Source organism: Catharus ustulatus, chromosome Z (genome assembly GCF_009819885.2).
Source record: "Catharus ustulatus isolate bCatUst1 chromosome Z, bCatUst1.pri.v2, whole genome shotgun sequence".
NCBI classification, from domain to species: domain Eukaryota; kingdom Metazoa; phylum Chordata; class Aves; order Passeriformes; family Turdidae; genus Catharus; species Catharus ustulatus.
The window spans coordinates 2,588,159-2,604,903 of NC_046262.2; the positions used below are offsets into that span (position 1 = coordinate 2,588,159).

At 47.1% G+C, this 16,745-nt stretch overlaps 1 protein-coding gene across 2 annotated transcripts in view; it reads right to left on the reverse strand.

Annotated features, from left to right (window-relative positions):
- Positions 1–2,222: 2,222 nt before the first annotated feature.
- RNF165 (ring finger protein 165) overlaps positions 2,223–16,745 on the reverse strand; it is a 55,243-nt gene continuing 40,720 nt past the window's right edge. Inside the window, exons 3-8 of one of the 2 annotated variants that reach the window (XM_033085607.2) lie at positions 15,423–15,548; positions 11,106–11,235; positions 9,979–10,083; positions 9,361–9,456; positions 8,156–8,262; positions 2,223–7,071 (exon numbers count right to left, since the gene is read on the reverse strand). In XM_033085607.2, the coding sequence (XP_032941498.1) occupies positions 6,954–7,071; positions 8,156–8,262; positions 9,361–9,456; positions 9,979–10,083; positions 11,106–11,235; positions 15,423–15,548 (682 nt within the window). In that variant the 3' untranslated portion in view covers positions 2,223–6,953. The other variant, XM_033085606.1, reaches the window with a different exon arrangement.

A 16,745-nucleotide genomic window follows, 5' to 3' on the forward strand; every position in this document is an offset into this window, starting at 1 on the left:
CCATCTGCCATCCCTGGACAGGCATATTTAACACAAAAACTCCTTTCAGCCACCCTGAAAAGGGCCAAAGGAGTTTGCTGGTAGAGGGTCAGCACCCTCACTGCCTACCAGGCAGGCAGACTTGGCAAAGCATGAAAGAACTCTGCTTTTTTTCCACTAAAGACTTTAAATAAGCCCCTCCTTAGTGCAAAGCTCAGCTCCACCCTGGCTCTGGGGAATCCTTTTGTTGCTACAACAACTAATGCTACAGAAGTAATAAGGCAAGAGTGGAGTTTTTCCAGCTGCTGGATTTGCATTTAGCTGCTAAATTCAATGCATTCTTGGCCAAGTGGAGATCTAGGGAGGAGAAAAGCCAAAATTTTCCTAGTCCTGTGCCTTTTGCAGGGCTTAGTCAATCTTTTCCAGCAGAGGCCAAGCATCCCAAAGCTGGTATGTCAGGCAGATACAAGGCTCCCACTACCAACCTCTCCCTTCTTTTTTTTCTACTTATTTCCTAATTGGTGGCATTTTAGTGCACATTCCTTCATCCTAAAGCAATGATGTAAATAAGAAGCAAGAGGAAGAGACAAGATTGATAGAACTCAGCTTCAGTCTTTCAAACCTTCCTCTCCAATTGTATTTGTGTTCTCCACCATTTTTGGACTCTGATGAAGTTCTGTATTAACTAAATTTAGGTTTACTAAAGCACTTGGGTGCTGCCACTGAAAACAAGCATAAAGGAGTACTTAATAGTGTTTCATGCTGAAGGACTGGTTGCCTCTTGGTGCAGGACACAGAGAATTATTTGCAAATCTCTATGAAATTGTTGCTAAGCATTTTTGGTAGCATCATATGCTTATGTGAACCTTAGGTTCCTGAAGGGGGAACAACTGAGAGATGTGAAGTATCTTATATTCTGTATGTAGAAAACGCCTTATAATCTTCCTTGCCCCTTTCTTATGTTTAGTGCTCCATTCTGAACTAGAAAAGAGCTAAAAAAAAAAAAAAAAAAAAAAGAAATTATTAGTGGAGTTGTACAGCTCTGACCTGCAACCTGTGGGCCAGCTGCAGATTTAGACACCACAAAATACTGATAAAGACAAAGCTTCCCGACCCTGGGTGGCTGCCAGAGCAGATGCTGGTGGTGAACAAAGATGTTGCACCTCAGTCCATGCTGCTGTGCCATGATGGGCACAGCCCCTGTCCCTCCCCAGGCAGGCACTGTGCTCAGCTCTTATCAGATTGTGGCACCTCGTTTGCTGCCCCAGTTCCAAAACAAACCCCGCTGCCACCTCAGCACCTCTCTCAGTGCCAGTGCCATCACCCTTCCCAAGGACATCAGCAGGATCTCAGTGAGAAACAGATTTTCCCCAGTTGGACCAGCAGACCACTTTCCACCTGTTTTCTGTTTCCTGAGTTTCTAAAAGCCTCCTGTAACAAGAGCTTCATGTTGTGTGAACAGAGTCCATCCTTTATGCAGCTTTTGATGGATGCTGGAGTTCCCTCCAGCTACAGGAACCAAATCTCTAGGATCAGCAGCCACTTGCCTCCAAGGCTTATTTAGTCTAATCACACAGTCAAAGCTAGGCACTGGTCTCAGCTTTTCAGGAGGAGCAGCAGAATCAAGAGTGGGCAGGAGCAGAGACTGGCACCATTTGTTGTGGGAAAAAATAAAAGCACAGGAGGACCTGCAGAATGAATTCTGTAGGATGCAAAATTGGGTGTCTGTCCCACTGGATTCTCTAGTAGCAAAAAGGACCGAAAATGCCCTCAAAAGTACCTTTATTAGTTTGAAGGGTTTGGGGTTTCTTCTTCCAATCAGTTTCCCCTTCCTTAATTATTAGAAACCCGAGCAGAAGGAATCCTTCTCCACCAGGAGGGTGGGAGAACCTGTTGGTACCTCTGCAGGATTTGCTAGAGATACCTTACAGGCACCATGTGATGAGTTTAGAGGCTAAATCTCTCTTTAACAGCCAACCTTCTGAAATCTAGAAAGCAGTTTTAGTATCTGATCACCAAACTGGCTCCACAGGCCATCACTCACAGCAACGTGCCCGGTGTGGAGAGCCTCACCTCACCTCTGCCATGGGGCTCAGCCACCAGCAGCCTCTGCAAACCAGATGGGCAGAGTATTTCACACCCAGCAGTGGTTCTCCTGCACATCAAAGTGACACAAGCAGTGAAAGAATTGCATTCCAACCCAAAGAAACCAGAAATGAGCGGTAAATAAAGACCAAGCGATCGCCTTTGCCAGGTGGCCCCTGCGTGGCACAGGTTTATAGTTAGCAATGTGGTTTGTTTTATTAGTTATAAATAAAGTACAAAAAATCCACCAAAAGTGAATCTAAGCATTTACACAATTTCTAATGTCTTTCCATTTCTTCAATGCACTATTGCTTTAATATTAATAATAAATATTTTTCTAGCTTTCTTCTATAAAATAGTCTATGTAGCAAAATGTTGCACAGCACAACAGAACAGCAGTAGGAATACAAAAATGTGGGTGATCCTTTCACCTGCCCGGGTCATTAAAGGAGAGGGGGTTTTGTTTACTTGCTCCTTGTTTTGCTTATCCCTCTTACAGTGACTTTGAGGGGGAGGACAACCAACCCCCCTGTCCCCACACAGCTCAAAATCACAGCTCCAGGCTACAGGGGAGGAGTGTTACAGAGCAGCAAGGTAAAAAACACAGACAGGTTTAAAACCCGGGGTAAGGCAAAGTCAACAAAGCAGCGCAGCACCCTGAAGGGACAGAGAGAAAAAAATTAAGGTACTGTGATTTTGTGCCTTTTCTAACCCAACCGAGAATTTCATCCAAAGCCTTTTTGTGGGGACGATGGCTACTGGCTGAGCACATGCATCCAACCCCACTTCTGTCTGCACACAGCTGAATGTCTGCACTGACCAAGCATGGTTATGGCTTAAAGCTTAAAATGCTGTCAAAGGTTCTCTAACCTTCTGGCAAAGCTGGAACACGTGGTGCTCAGGAGCCTTTGGGGAAAGGGCAACACATTGCAAGAGCAGAGCAGCCATGGCAGGATGGGGATGCTTGGCCATGTTAGTTTGGGGCTGACCCCCTTCCTGGGGGCAGGAGGGCTCTGGGGCAGGTCCCAGCTCTACGTTGGATTAAAAAGTTCCAAATTGAGGCTCCCTCCTGTACAGGAGGGATGAAACCAACTGGTCAAAGTCAGAGTTAAGCGCTCCTGCGTCATGCATGTCTCAGAGCTGGGTTACAGCCAGTGCTCGCGGCAGGCGTTGCAAAGAGATGGCAAATGGATCCCGTGTCCATCCCAACCACTCTCAGCTGGACGTGGGGTCACAGGATCACAGAATTGTTCAGGCTGGAAGGGACCTTAAAGCTCGTCTCGTTCCAACCTCTGCCACGGGCACGGACACCTTCCACTATCCCAGGTTGCTCCAAGCCCCATCCAGCCTGGGACACGTCCAGGGACGGGGCAGACACAGCTTCTCTGGGAAACCCATGCCAGAGCCTTCCTAGCCTCTGAGTAAAGAAGTCAACTCCTAAAAACTGCACTGAATCCCTCAGTTATGTTGCCTCCAAGCTCAGGCTCACCCTACTGCCTCCTTCATCCCAGCTGGGCGCACACACAGAGGGTGGAAAGAGCCAAACTGAGCACTGATAGATGCCAAAAATTACAGAGCCACCACACCTGGGCTTCCTTCCTCGGCTTTTTACACGATTTGCAGAGTCTTGCATTAAAGGCATGCATTTCCCCAAGCACAGTCTTGCAGTGGGGGCCTGCTGGGTGTTATTGCAGGGTCACACAAGCAGCAGCAGCAGCAGCAGCATCACCAGAGGCATTGGGGACAGGGCAGTACCAAGAAACAACCAAAACATTTTGGTTTTATGCAAAGCGTCATTAACCGCCTTCAATGAACGAGGACACAAGTGAAAGGATCACCAGAGTTTGATTATGAGTGCAAATAATATTCATATATATGTGCTAAACACAGTCACTATATTGCAGTTTTCCACTATGTCACAGCATACAGAATCAAAGGTTTGCATTTTTATGGAATGTATCCAAGGTAACAGCACCACAGTAATACAGTTTGTAATCACACACCCTGATTTTTTTCTCTTTTTTTCTTTTTTTGTTTTTGACAAGATAAGCATTACCCCCCACATCCCCTGTTTAATTTTATTTTAAGTACCGATGCATGCAAAGCATTCCATTCCCAGAAACAATGCAAAAATGAGGTAATAGGAGTAATAAAAAAAATTAGTAGTAATTTCTAAATAAATAAATTATAATTAAAAATGCAAAAAAACAACTATAAAAATAATTAAATAAGAACCCACAATATCTACAAGTTAGTCATAAATTATGATTGTTAAATATAAGGCATTTAAACTCACAAAACCCTGTAAACTATTGATGTTTTGTTTCTAGATTCTTTTTGTTGTTGTAGATGTTCATTTTGATTTGTTTTTAAACTCATTCTAACTCGCAACCTACTTGTACAAATTATTTAAACGCAAAGGAACCTGACACACCGATACAAATCCAGAGACTGTAAATTCACACGCATCTTGGGATCAGTCATTCTCACAAGACCATGGGAGTTTGGTGCTTTTCTTCACCAAAGGTTTACTTGTTTTTTTTTTTTTTCATTTGGCTTTTTTTTTTTTTTTAAGTTTGATCGATTTTTTTTTTTCTAAAAACTGTGCTTGTTTATTAGGCAAATAGTAACACTTTCTCATAGGCTTTAAAAGAAAACAAACAGTCCAGAAGCGTTCTTCATTCCCTCCCCACCCAGTGGGGGTGTCAATCCCCCTGTTACTCTCCCTTCTTCTCCCCTCCAGGTCACACCTGGGCAGACCAAACCTGCTCAGTGTATTTTACCACCAAAGCCTTGCTTTGCTTGTCATGGTATTAGTATTATTAGTATTATTTGTAATGCTGCTTCAATGCTGATGGGGCAAGACCCATAGGTATCCATGGGCCACCCCTTGACCCACGGACATCAGGGCTGGGACCACCACATTCCCCAAGAAGCCGTCACTTGTGCTGGGTGGCAAATGTGTCATAAAGTCATGGAATGGTTTGGGTTGGGAGGGACCTTAAAGCTCATCTTGTTCCAAACCCACCACCATGGGCAGGAACACCTTCCACTAGACCAGCTGTCATCCCTGAACATTTCCAGGGTTCTCTGGGCAGCCTGTGCCGGGCCTCCCCACCCTCACAGCCGAGAATTTCTCCCTTGTCTTCTCTATATGTCACCATTTGTCCCCTTCCACTCCCTCCCACCTGCATGGGCAACACAATGAGAGAGGTTCCTGCACCTTCACGTGTGGCTTCTCTCCTTCTCTCCCCTCTCTCACTGGGGAAAAAAGGAAATCTCTTGTGCCTCTGAGGTTGGTGTTTTCCAGTTACAGCTCATGAGAGTCTTGCAGTTTCTCAGATGATAGTTTATGATTGAATCGACTTGGGAGAGCATTTCTTTCCAGCGAAACAGATGCTCAGGGGAGCCAGAAATCATTCCCACCACACCAACATTTTCAATAGATTATGTTTCTAATTCCCCTGCTGCTCCTCTGCAGCTCCTTTCTCCCTTAGTATGAAAGAAAAAAAAAAAAAAAAAAAAGAAAGAAAAAAGAAAACTACAGGTTTTGGTTGTGAATGTCAGTTTTCCCGAGGATTTTCCGCCCAACCCCTGTGGCTGGCATGCTGAGGTCGTTTTTTTTTTTTTCCAGGAGAAGCATGGATCATAACAGCTCACCCCTTTGGGTATCACATCTTAATTCTGTTTTGAGTGTTAATGTGATTAAGTTTCATTTCAACAACCACTGGTTACTCCTTGTGGATACACTTTGGGGTGGGTCACGGCAGCCCCACATCCACCCTGCCTTCCCTCCCGCACCCAAGGGCTCCTGGTCTCAGCAGTGTCTTGTGGGCATCGAGTTTTCTTCCATCCTGTTATCAGGAGGTGCTTTTGCCATGGGAGAAGAGTTGACATTTCACACCTCTCTCCGGTGTTATTACACCCCAAAGCACAGCGGTAGGCGCCGACTCCTCTAACCATCATTTTGGAGTGGTGCTGGCCAAGCCAACCAGCCACACAGCTCACAGAAGAAAGCATCACGGACAATTGCAATCATGTAGACAGAACTTCCTTGGATTTTGATATGACAAGCTACTTTGTTAAAATACAGAAAGCAAAGAAACAGCATCTACTCAAATACTGTGCCACTACAGAAAGTGTCCAGCACCAGCAGACAAGCAGGAACGAAGCCTTTCCCTATTGCTTCGTTCGTTTTATCCCCAATTTTTATTTTTATTAAGCTTCTCTAAATTTGCAACACACTGTAAATGCCAAGGAAAGAAGCACACGCGGCTGAGGCATAGAGCACAAACCCTTCTGACTGTAAACAGGATTTTGCTTTTTCTCCTCTTTCCCTCACTCCGAGGATGGGAAAGTTTGACCTCTTTATTCCCCCTCTGCAATGTATTAATCAGGCACCAAAATAAGGAATCTATGAAAAAATATTTGGTGCAAATTAGGTAACAGCAACATGTCCACCACAAGATGAGTAGGGCATCAAACACAACATTTCTTAAGCTAACATGCTCCAGCTGCCATCCATAGAAATAGCTAAAGGACCCCTAACATGTTTCTACATATTTGAGAGGTATATATACAATCCCCATGAAAAGCAGGATTGACAGGCCGGACTACCACAACTAGTTCCTTCATATTCAACACTAAAATCTTCTGCAGCACGGGGTCTCTGAGCTCCGGGAATGCCAGCTCCCTTTCACTGTGCCTGTATCCTGCATATATGTGCAACATCTCCTACTGCTAGATATTGTATCACCACCTCCTTCTCCTCACTAACGTGCCTGCAGACTTCCCCTCTCAATCAAATGGCTCAGAAGGCAAAAAATTTTGCTGCAAGGGTTTGTGGCCATACGACCTGGTAAGGAAAATGGTGTGCTCAGCTAGTCTTTTCAGCTGTCCGAGCCAAGCTGTGTTTCAATGTCCACCCTGCAGATCGGGCACTTCTTGCTGGTGGCCAGCCACTGGTCCACGCACACTTGGTGAAAGAGATGCATACAGGGCAACCGCCTGCAGAGAGAAAAACACCGCTGTTAGGAGGGAGCAGGTCCAAGGAGAGCTGAATAACAGCATCTGGGGCTGTTCTGAGCATGGGAAACGCTGCTGTGGTGACACCATTGCCACCAAGGTGCTGCAGCCTTTCCCAGCCACACCAGTTCACACAGGGCAGTGGGCTGGAGACAGAGTCCTCCTTGGCCTATTAGAAACCCCCACACCATTCTGAATTGAGTTGTTCCAGTTATTAATTGTGCTGGGTGATAATTTTTAACCTTTCAGGAGCAAGGTTATACTCCAAAGTCTCTTGGTTCCTCCTGGCTGTGTCACATTAGCAGTCAGGTGGATCCACGCTGTTCCTACATGGATGTGCCCAGGGAACCTGGTCACATTTTACCTACATCACCTCTGCAATCATCATGAATCACCCTTGTGATACAGAAGAACCTTGAACCATAAGAACCCACAGCAAAAGGATCAGGGCTTTTCATGACAATCCAAGGGTGAGAAGCAGACCTGGGTACTTTTTGCCTGCAGTCCCTTCAGCCATGATAGCTCAGCCCCTGGCAATTTCTTATTTCCAGCCTCTGTCACAAGCAGAGATTTGACCCAGTCAACAGCCTGGGATGTCTGTCAGAGACAACTGGAGTTCTGTTGGCTGGGGATGGTTCTCTGTGACCATGTGGGCAGAGTAATCCTACTTATTCTACAATAAAGCAGCTGTCTTGGGCACAGGCCCAATCTCCTGGACTCCACACTAACACTGCTTTTTGTCATACTTTGGTCACCTGTCAGGCTCAGATGTTGATGACCCCAAGCTCCAGATGGTTGTCAGAGATCAGTCTGACCTACCCTTCTGTGACACTTTGCCACCTGGCCAGCTGGCACAGCCTGGAAGCAGATGATCCAAACCCAGCAAACCCTATAAAAACTTGACCCCCCTGCTGCCTGCAGGGCTCCTCTTGCCTACCCTGCAACAGCCCAGGTGAATTTCTCAGGACAAGAACAGAGACAACCCCAGCACTGCATGGCTGCATTAATCCAAATAACACAGCTCAGATGGCACTGAGAGGGAGAGGAGGGGATGGAAGGATCTCACCTGACGTCCTCTCCGTCTTCAAGCATGGACAGACAGATTGTGCATTTCTCGTCGGTATCTGACTCCTCGCCATCGTCTTGCTCAGCTTTGCCTTCCTGTGGTCTTCTCTGCAGCGAGGTTAAAGACATCATTTGGTTAGACCTTGCCTTTCTAATGCTCTCCCAAGCCTGGGTAGTTGCAGGAAGATAAACAATAAGATGTCCATCTATCAGACAGATCTTCCAGCTCGGGGAAGCCAGCCCAGCCAGAATAGCCAGCAAGATGAGTGTGCCACCAAAATGCTGCAGCTTGGCATGTCTCCTCCTGGGGCTGGTGGCAGTAGGGCTGGTGGCAGTAACCCAAGAAGCAGCCTGTCCTCTGCTGCCCTAATACAGCCCTCACCACCTCCTTGCAGTGGGGATGGCTCCATGGTCTCCTTTGCTGGAGGTTTCTTCTTGGGGAGACCCCAAAGCTCATGGTGCCACCGCTGCCAGGAAAGGCAAACACTGTGCTCATGCCAGCTTGGCCACTGGCCCAGCCCCATGCTGCACACCACAGGGCAGTGCTTAGCCTGTCAGCTCCCCCTTTTTCTCTTTCCCCACACATCCATTACTATTCATATCCTGTTCCTGGGTTCACTGAAGATGCGATGAGAGACAAGCACGGCAGGAATTACCTCACTTCCAACCTGGGCGATGCAACATCCCTACCCTCCAGCCGGGAGCGACCAACACAAGAAATTACCACCCAGACAAGCACTCTTCCCAATTTCTACTGAGCACAACCCAAAAATGTGCCACCCATTTCCTCATGGGCAGGAGGCTGGGGGAGGATGAGGTCCCCCCGCCCTCACAGTGGGCTTGCATGCAGAACGGGGCAGGTTTGCATGCACGAAGCCCCCTTGGTGGTGTGCACTTTCTTACCAGGTGCAGACAGGGGGGAAATTGCACCCGCTGGGTGGGAGAAGGTTGAGACCCTTTTGAAAATTTGGCCCGCAGCTTCCTAGCCTAGAAGTGAGAAACAGGCAGCTGAGCTACGCCACAGCTTCCGCCCCGGGAGCCCAGCGAGATGTTAAAGCAGCACTGCTGGGTTTGCATTCCCTCCCTGCCTCAGGGATGGTTTGGTTGATGGTGCCAGTTTGCCAGAAGTGCTTCTGCCTGCTCTGTGCCCACAGCCCTTGGCCAGCTCAGAGGGGCTGGCAGCCGTGCTGTGTTTGGGGCACTCACCTTCTTGTACTTGTGGGGGAAGGTGAATCTCTCGATGGTGTTCTGGACGGCGCCCCGGCTCACGCTGCCCAGCCTGTCCTCCAGCTGCAGCAGCTCCTGCATCACAGGAACATCAGGAAAGTGCCATCCCCGCTGCTCCCAAGGCACCAGGTCCCCCCACCCAGCCATACCTGCTGGCAACCGAGGCTCCCTCCTGTCCTCTCCTCAGTGGATATGTCCATCAAACCCAAATCAGCCATGCTGTAATGATGGATCTGATCCCTGGTACTTAGGATAATAACTAAGAGCTCGAGGCAAAGAGCTGGATATCCAATATTTCACAAATTAGGGTGGGGTTTGAGCTTCATCTGACAGGCTGGGAAACAAAACCCCATAGATCTGGAGCACTTTCTTCACAGGCACGAAAGGATCCAGAGCCAACCCAAGCCAGACCCAGCCACCTTGGAGTAAACCAGCTTTTACCAAACCTAACCCCATCACTTCCCAGTTATTACTAAAATTTATGAAAGGCTTACTGCAATTGCCACGCCACAAGAAACAGTCTTATGACTTTATACCAGGGCTTGCATAAATTCACAGCACTTTAAAACTTAATAGTTCCAGTCTCCAGATACGTACTTCATAGCTCTCCCGCACAGCGGATGTGTGCCTGCTTGGGTTCAGTCCCTGAAGAGCAAGCAGCTGAAGCTGAGGGTAAGGGTAATTTCTGATTTCATGAACAATCTGAAAAAAGTGAGGGGGAAAAATAAAGCCACCTGTATTGCCTACAGAAAACCCTTGTGTGCCCTGATGTAAATTGAATGTTTTAAAAATTCAAATTGAAAGAGTAGATTGATACTTTCACCAATTTAAGCCTTTTGATAACACAAAAGATGAGGTTTTATGAAATACATTTCCTATAAATTATACCTATGAACTTGCATTTCTTCCAAATAAACTATCTGTTATAATAATTCCTGCTTCATCTATAACATCGTGATTCCAAATTCCCAACATGGATTAGATTACAATTAAATTATATTTCATTTAAATGGGTGGATTTCTGTTCATCCAAGCTTTGATTGTTTTTTTTTGGTTTTTTTTGCAGTTTCTTTAAGGCTAGTTTTAGTATATAGGTGTCAGGGTCTGACTATGGCACAAGGGAAAGGCAACCTCGTGGGATTTCTGAGGATGTTTTAAGGATTAGGAGTGTCTCTCATGACTTAGCTCCAAATACAGCACCCTGCTAGGAAGAGGGGTAGAAAATTACCCCAGTCAGCCTGTTTTCTTAACAATCTCACCTCCACCTGTGCAAGAGGTCATGTAAAACCTTTACAGGTGGCATCAAAGCTGATGTAGAGAGCAAGGACGTGAGGAGGGATGGTCCTCGGGGCTGACACCAGGGAAAGCAGTCACCCACTGCCAATCCTTCTGCACACAAAAAGTCCTGGGAGACCACAGTTGCTTCCAGTATTAATAATATTATTAACTGCTGAGTCTCTCACATCCTGCCCATGTTCTGCAGACCAGCTTGTGAATGTGGTGCTGCAAGCGATGGACCGAATCCTTCCAGAACAGCTGAGCTTTTCTTTTCTTTCTCTAATCCAGTGCAGTGATGCAACATTATCCTTTCAGACACTCCCTCCCACGGCCGGAGATAAGTGGGATTTGCAGAAGACAGGTGATAGAAAGATAGCAGCCTTTATTTTGACTGCTTTCTGGCAGACAATGCATAAAACATTTCTCAGTAAAAGCGTTTCACTTACCATCTGGGTTGAGGATGTGCTTCTGGCGAAATGGTGCATCCGAGGTGTAGCCAAGTAATGCTGATAGGGCTGGGGCACCGGCCGGACCTGGAACTGGGCGTGAGTCAGCCCCGCGTCCACGCTGAGGTCCCTGTGGGCACCAGGAGCAACACGTGCCTCTGAGAGCCTGGTTGTGCTCATGGATGCAGCAAACCAGACCGTGCTCACCCTGCTGCTGAGCTCTGGGCTCCTCTGGGCCACTCAGTCTGAGGGAATCACCCACCAGACCACCACCAAGGAGTGAGGGGTTGTTTCTATGCCAGATAGCGTTTGAGTTATTTGGGGTCCAGAGCTGTGCAGATGCACCCTGCTAATTCCAGAGCAAGAGCATTTTGGCGGCTCAAAAGGATACACAGGCTCAGCAACTCAGCCTGGTCAGCACCTTCCTGTGCTGCCAGCCCTGCAAACTATTACAGTTTGCCTTGAATGTTTTGCAGGAATACAGATATTTGCTCAAGGGACTCAAAAATGAACCATTCTGGTAGCTTTTAGAAGCTAGGTGGGCACAGTCTGTGAGGGTTTTTTATGTGCCTGTGCCCTCCTTAGAGGTCTCCCAGCCCAGATCGTGGCAGGACTTGGGGAGTCAAAGGACACTGTGCCTTGCCTGAATCCAGCCTCAGGGTGGTAGAGGGTTTGAGGTGTGAGGGTGCTGATACCCTGGCACAGGGTGCTCAAATAATCTGTGGCTGTCTCATCCCTGGAAGTGTCCAAGGCCAGGCTGGACAGGGATTGGAACAATCTGGGAATAGTGGAAGGAGTCCCAGCCCACGGCAGAGGTTGGAACAAGATGATCTTTGAGGTTCTGTCCAACCCGAACCATTCTGGAATTCTATGGTTCTATGAACTCCAGAAATGCAATTTGTGCAAAAAAATATAAAGGTTTTAAGAAATGTCTGAATGAGGCTGCTGTAGGAGAGGGTGTCAAATAACTAGAGGGCCAACACCAATGGAGCAAGACATCCCTGATGGCCCTGCTAGCCTGAAGACAGCCTGGCCCTGGAGAGCAGATATGGAGCTCAACTTGGTGAATCTGGGAACTTTGATCCTCCAGAAAACTAACCCAGCTCAATCCCTGGATTTGTCATAACAGAGATGCCATCAAACATCACAGCTGTGTTCAATCCAACACACAGAGATAAACTACAACCCTACCACTGCCACACCATGTGGAGGGAGTGGGAGAGGGCCCAGTGCAGCATCTCCACCTCTAATCCAATTAGCTAATCCCTATTCTCTCCATCCCAAGGGTCACTCAGCAAACGAATGCTTTGAACATCATTCACTTCATCATCATTACAAAATCCAGTGCTCTAATAACAATTGCTTTTACATTTGCCAAAGCAAAGCTAATTAGAGCACAAGCATGGCTTCCCATTTCAGCCTCCAACTTCTCCTCCCCTGCATGGAAGGCAGCAGCTTCTTAGGAGCAGCCCAGATGTGTCCTCCAGCAGCTTGAAACTCCTTTCACCCACCAGAAGAGGGGGACCTGAGGGGACCTGAGATGCAGAAATCCTCCATCCAGAACAACCTGTGCACCAGGCAGCACCAGTGCTCTAGAACTCCCTAATACCTGCACCAATCTAGATGAAGTGATCCTCATGGGTCCCTTCCAACTCAGGATATTCTGTAGTTCTATGATTCTAAGTTGAGGCCAAGAGATGGACTATCTTTGCTGGCCCTGTGTTAGCCATGTGCTAGACAGACAAAACCTGGTAGAGGATAAAACACAGCAGGCAAGTGGCAGAAGCACAACAGGGTGAGAATCCACAGGTCTTGGTTCTTCCCAGCTCCCATGTTCTGATTTTGGATATTTACCCAATTGATTAAGGTTGTTTCCAGGTTGATGGAGGACTCAATTGGAAACCAGGAGGCTTTGGGTCCATTCCCAGCCCTCCCACATTCTTGGTACATGACCTTGATCCACTTCCTCTCTGCCTTTCTATATTCCCTGTCTATGAAATAGATTTGGTAATTCATGGAGAGCTTTGAGATCAAGGACTGAAAAGATCTCTCAGAGGTGAATGGTCATTATTATAATAACAGATCTGCTGAACTGTTTGTGCATCTAGAGACTTGAAATCAGAATGTTGAGGTTCCTGAAGTGACGCTTTGGGTCTACAGATGTGTCCAAAGGAGAATACAGCATGTAACAGTGTTTTCCCAGGGTTTGGGGCTGAAGAAGCAGAGCACACTTGCTGAAGGAGAAGGGAACAAACCATTACTTTCTAGCCCATGCTACATGAACAACTGTACAGCATCTTGATGCTCAAGTGAGAGGTTCAAGAGTTGTGATGCTTGTGGTAAACGGGCTGCCAACAACCAAGGAGTGAAGGATAAGACACCAGATAACAGGTAGGATGTTTATCACTTCGTGTGTGTGCAGAAGGTGATTTAAGGAACCAAATGTGTGTTTATTAATTTTTCACCAGAAGAAAACATGAAAATAAATAAATAAATAAATAAATAAACCCCAACCAATTGGGGTTGTGCTGTCTGAGACAACTGATCTTTCCTCGGATCTTTCTTCCATGCCCACTTCCACCTCCTGTGGCAGCACCCACCACCTACAGCCTCTGAGAAAACACTGCTGCTGCTGCTGCTGATCTGGGGGTAACACATCAGAGGGGAGGTTTTATATTTGTCACTGGGCAAATCTCTGTGTGTGCCCCAGGGGAAAGTGAGTCACCCAAACACACTCACCATGTTTGATTTCTGTCACCCCCACTCCGCGGGCTTTATAAGGCTATGGAGCAACAGAGGGGAGAAAAGGAGGGAGGGGGAAGGCACTTAGAGATGCTTTATCAGATACTTCTAATGATCATAATTAAGCACTCTGAGCTGAAAGAGAGGCAGAAAGAATCGCTGTATCCAGATGGTGCATGAACTGTTTTGCAAACCAATCCGAACAATGTCATCCCGACCACATTCAGCCCACAGGAGGGCCAATAATGGGAACACCTGAGAGGAAAATTGCAGAAGGATGTGGTCATATTTTAGGTTGTGTATTATGCACTGAAGGGGGGAAAAAAGCAACAACTCCGGGTTAAAAGGACATTTCATTTGCAGAGTGGAGTGCTCAGATGTTAGGAAATGCCATCATTAAGATTTCCTGTGCCATTTTATTTCAGTCCCCTTGTGCAAATACATTGCGATTGTCTTTAATTACAACTTCACATGCTATTTTTTCCATTCAGTGCACAGAATGGACTTTACTCAGCTTACAAGCAGCTACTCGGAAGAATGTTTTTATTTTCTCGTTCTTTTGGCCAGGTTACCATACTTTATTAACTGTTCAAGGGCTCTCAACCTACTCTGAAAATGAAATGAGCAACTTCCTGCAAAGCTTTTCCAGGGTATTGAACACTGGAGCTGGAGAATGATGAACAAATCTCCATTCATACCACCCTGCATGGCAGGATAGCATGGTGCTCCCTAATTTGGACCACAGAAAATATTATGACCACTGGGTTTTGACTGCCTGAAGGACAGCAAAGGGACTCATTCAGTGGTCTACAGGAAAAAAAAACCCTCAAAACCCTCTCTGTGCCCTACAGGACAAAAAGTAACTTGGGGGAATTAATGCTTGAATTCACTCTAAATCTGTAGATGTAAACTTATGAGCAACAACAATGGAGCATGCCTAAAGGGGGGCAATGGAGCTGGGGAAGGCTCTGGAGCACAAGTCTGATGAGGAGCAACTCAGGGGATTGGGAAAGGAGCTCAGCCTGGAGAAAAGGAGGCTCAGGGGGGGACCTCGTGGCTCTGCACAACTCCCTGACAGGAGGGGACAGCCGGGGGGATTTGGGATCTTATCCCAGGGAACAGGGACAGGAGGAGAGGGAACAGCCTCAGGCTGGGCCAGGGGAGGTTTACATGGGATATTGGGGAAAATTTCTTCACCCAAGGAGCTGTCCAGCCCTTGCACAGCTGCCCAGGCAGTGATGGAGTCCTCACTCCTGGAGGGATTTAAAAACCATATGGATGTGACACTTGGGGACATGGCTCAGTGGTAGCCTTGGCTGTGCTGAGGAATGGTAGATCTTCATGGTCTTAGAAGGCTTTTCCAAACCAAATGATTCAATGATTCCTTTATATAAGAGGCTTTCACACTCTCACACACCTCCCAGAGATGAGTTTTCCCATTGCACTCCCCACACTGTAACTGTTGAGCTGACTCATCAAAGCCCTGACCCCCGATGGCATTCTCCAAAACTCGCAGACTTTCCAGGACTTTTCAAACACCTCACTGGACACAACAGCGAAACGGGGATCACTTACCAGTCCGTGCCCTCTGCCAAATACCTGGGCTGGGGCCCCATGGGTTGTGGAGTCTGCAGTTGGTGGCTGAAGTCGAAGCTGGGGTGTAGGCGGTGAGGCTGCACAGACATGCGCTCTTGGGCCCGCCTGCGGGGAGGAGAGCAGCAACAGGGAGGCTCAGACACCAGTGGGCACTGGAATTCCTGACAAGAACCCATGGGAAGACCCCAGAGGCTGAGCCTGGGGACAAGTGTCCAGAGCTAAGCATTCCAGGCAGGTGTAAGGGATGATGGGGAGTGGAACACAGGGATGTCATTCCCTCACAGCCATCACGTAGCAATCCACTCTCAGGCCCTGTGGCACTCACATATGCTCAGTTTGCAGGAGATGCTATTTGCTGGCAACACGCAGAGAAAAAGGGGAAACCAAACAACTTCTCAGCAGCTTTGTGCAGTTGGCACAATTTCCTTTCTCGCTACAGCCAGCCCCATAAACAAAACACAAGGTAAAATATGCCCCTGCTTCAAGATATCCATAATCTATCATCATAAAGAAGCTGGAGGTTGTCTTGCTTCCTGTGCAGTCCATAAACTCCTGGGGAGCCTCATTCATAACCAGATTACTCACGAGTGACTGAAAGCAGAATTTACTCTCACTGGCCTTTGCCAACATTTCTTTGGATGATGGACAGGCCAGGCTGGGTTCCAGGTCCTTCTCCCTCTGCTCTGCTGCCATTGCAGGCAGGAAAAAGAAAGTGCTAGAAAATACAGAAAGGTTTTTCTAGGGATTTGAGTCTCATGATTATTGCTTATTTGAGCTACTCAGGGGAAAAGAGTGTGCTGCTGGATCAGTGTCCACATTTGGCAAGAGACAAGTGGATGCAAAGGCAGGATTTGCATTACAGATACTCCCTTTGCTTCCTGACAAGTTACCACTAACCAGTGGAACCATCACAAAGAAAATCTCCAGGAAAAACTAGGGCAAATGGAGCAGAGAACTGCCAGGTAAGTAACTTTTCATGCAGCCTCAGTTCAGAGGCTTCACTCTTAAAGTCATAACCCATATTCCTATTACTGGGACCTCCTGCCTCACACCTGTAAGGATTCTGGCATCCTGCTCCATTGCAGCCTTCAGAAACAAACACTGGGACTGGGCAAGAGGTTCCTGCCTTCTTCCACACCACAGCCCACTTGCAAATACAACACTAACAGCATTTGCCAAAGCAGATTCTGCGTGGAATTGTGCTCTGTGCTTTTATTTGAATTCAGCTTATGACTAAGAGATAAACACTTGTATCATCGGTTTCTCAGCCTGGAACATACTTGCTACCCAATTATTAGCTAA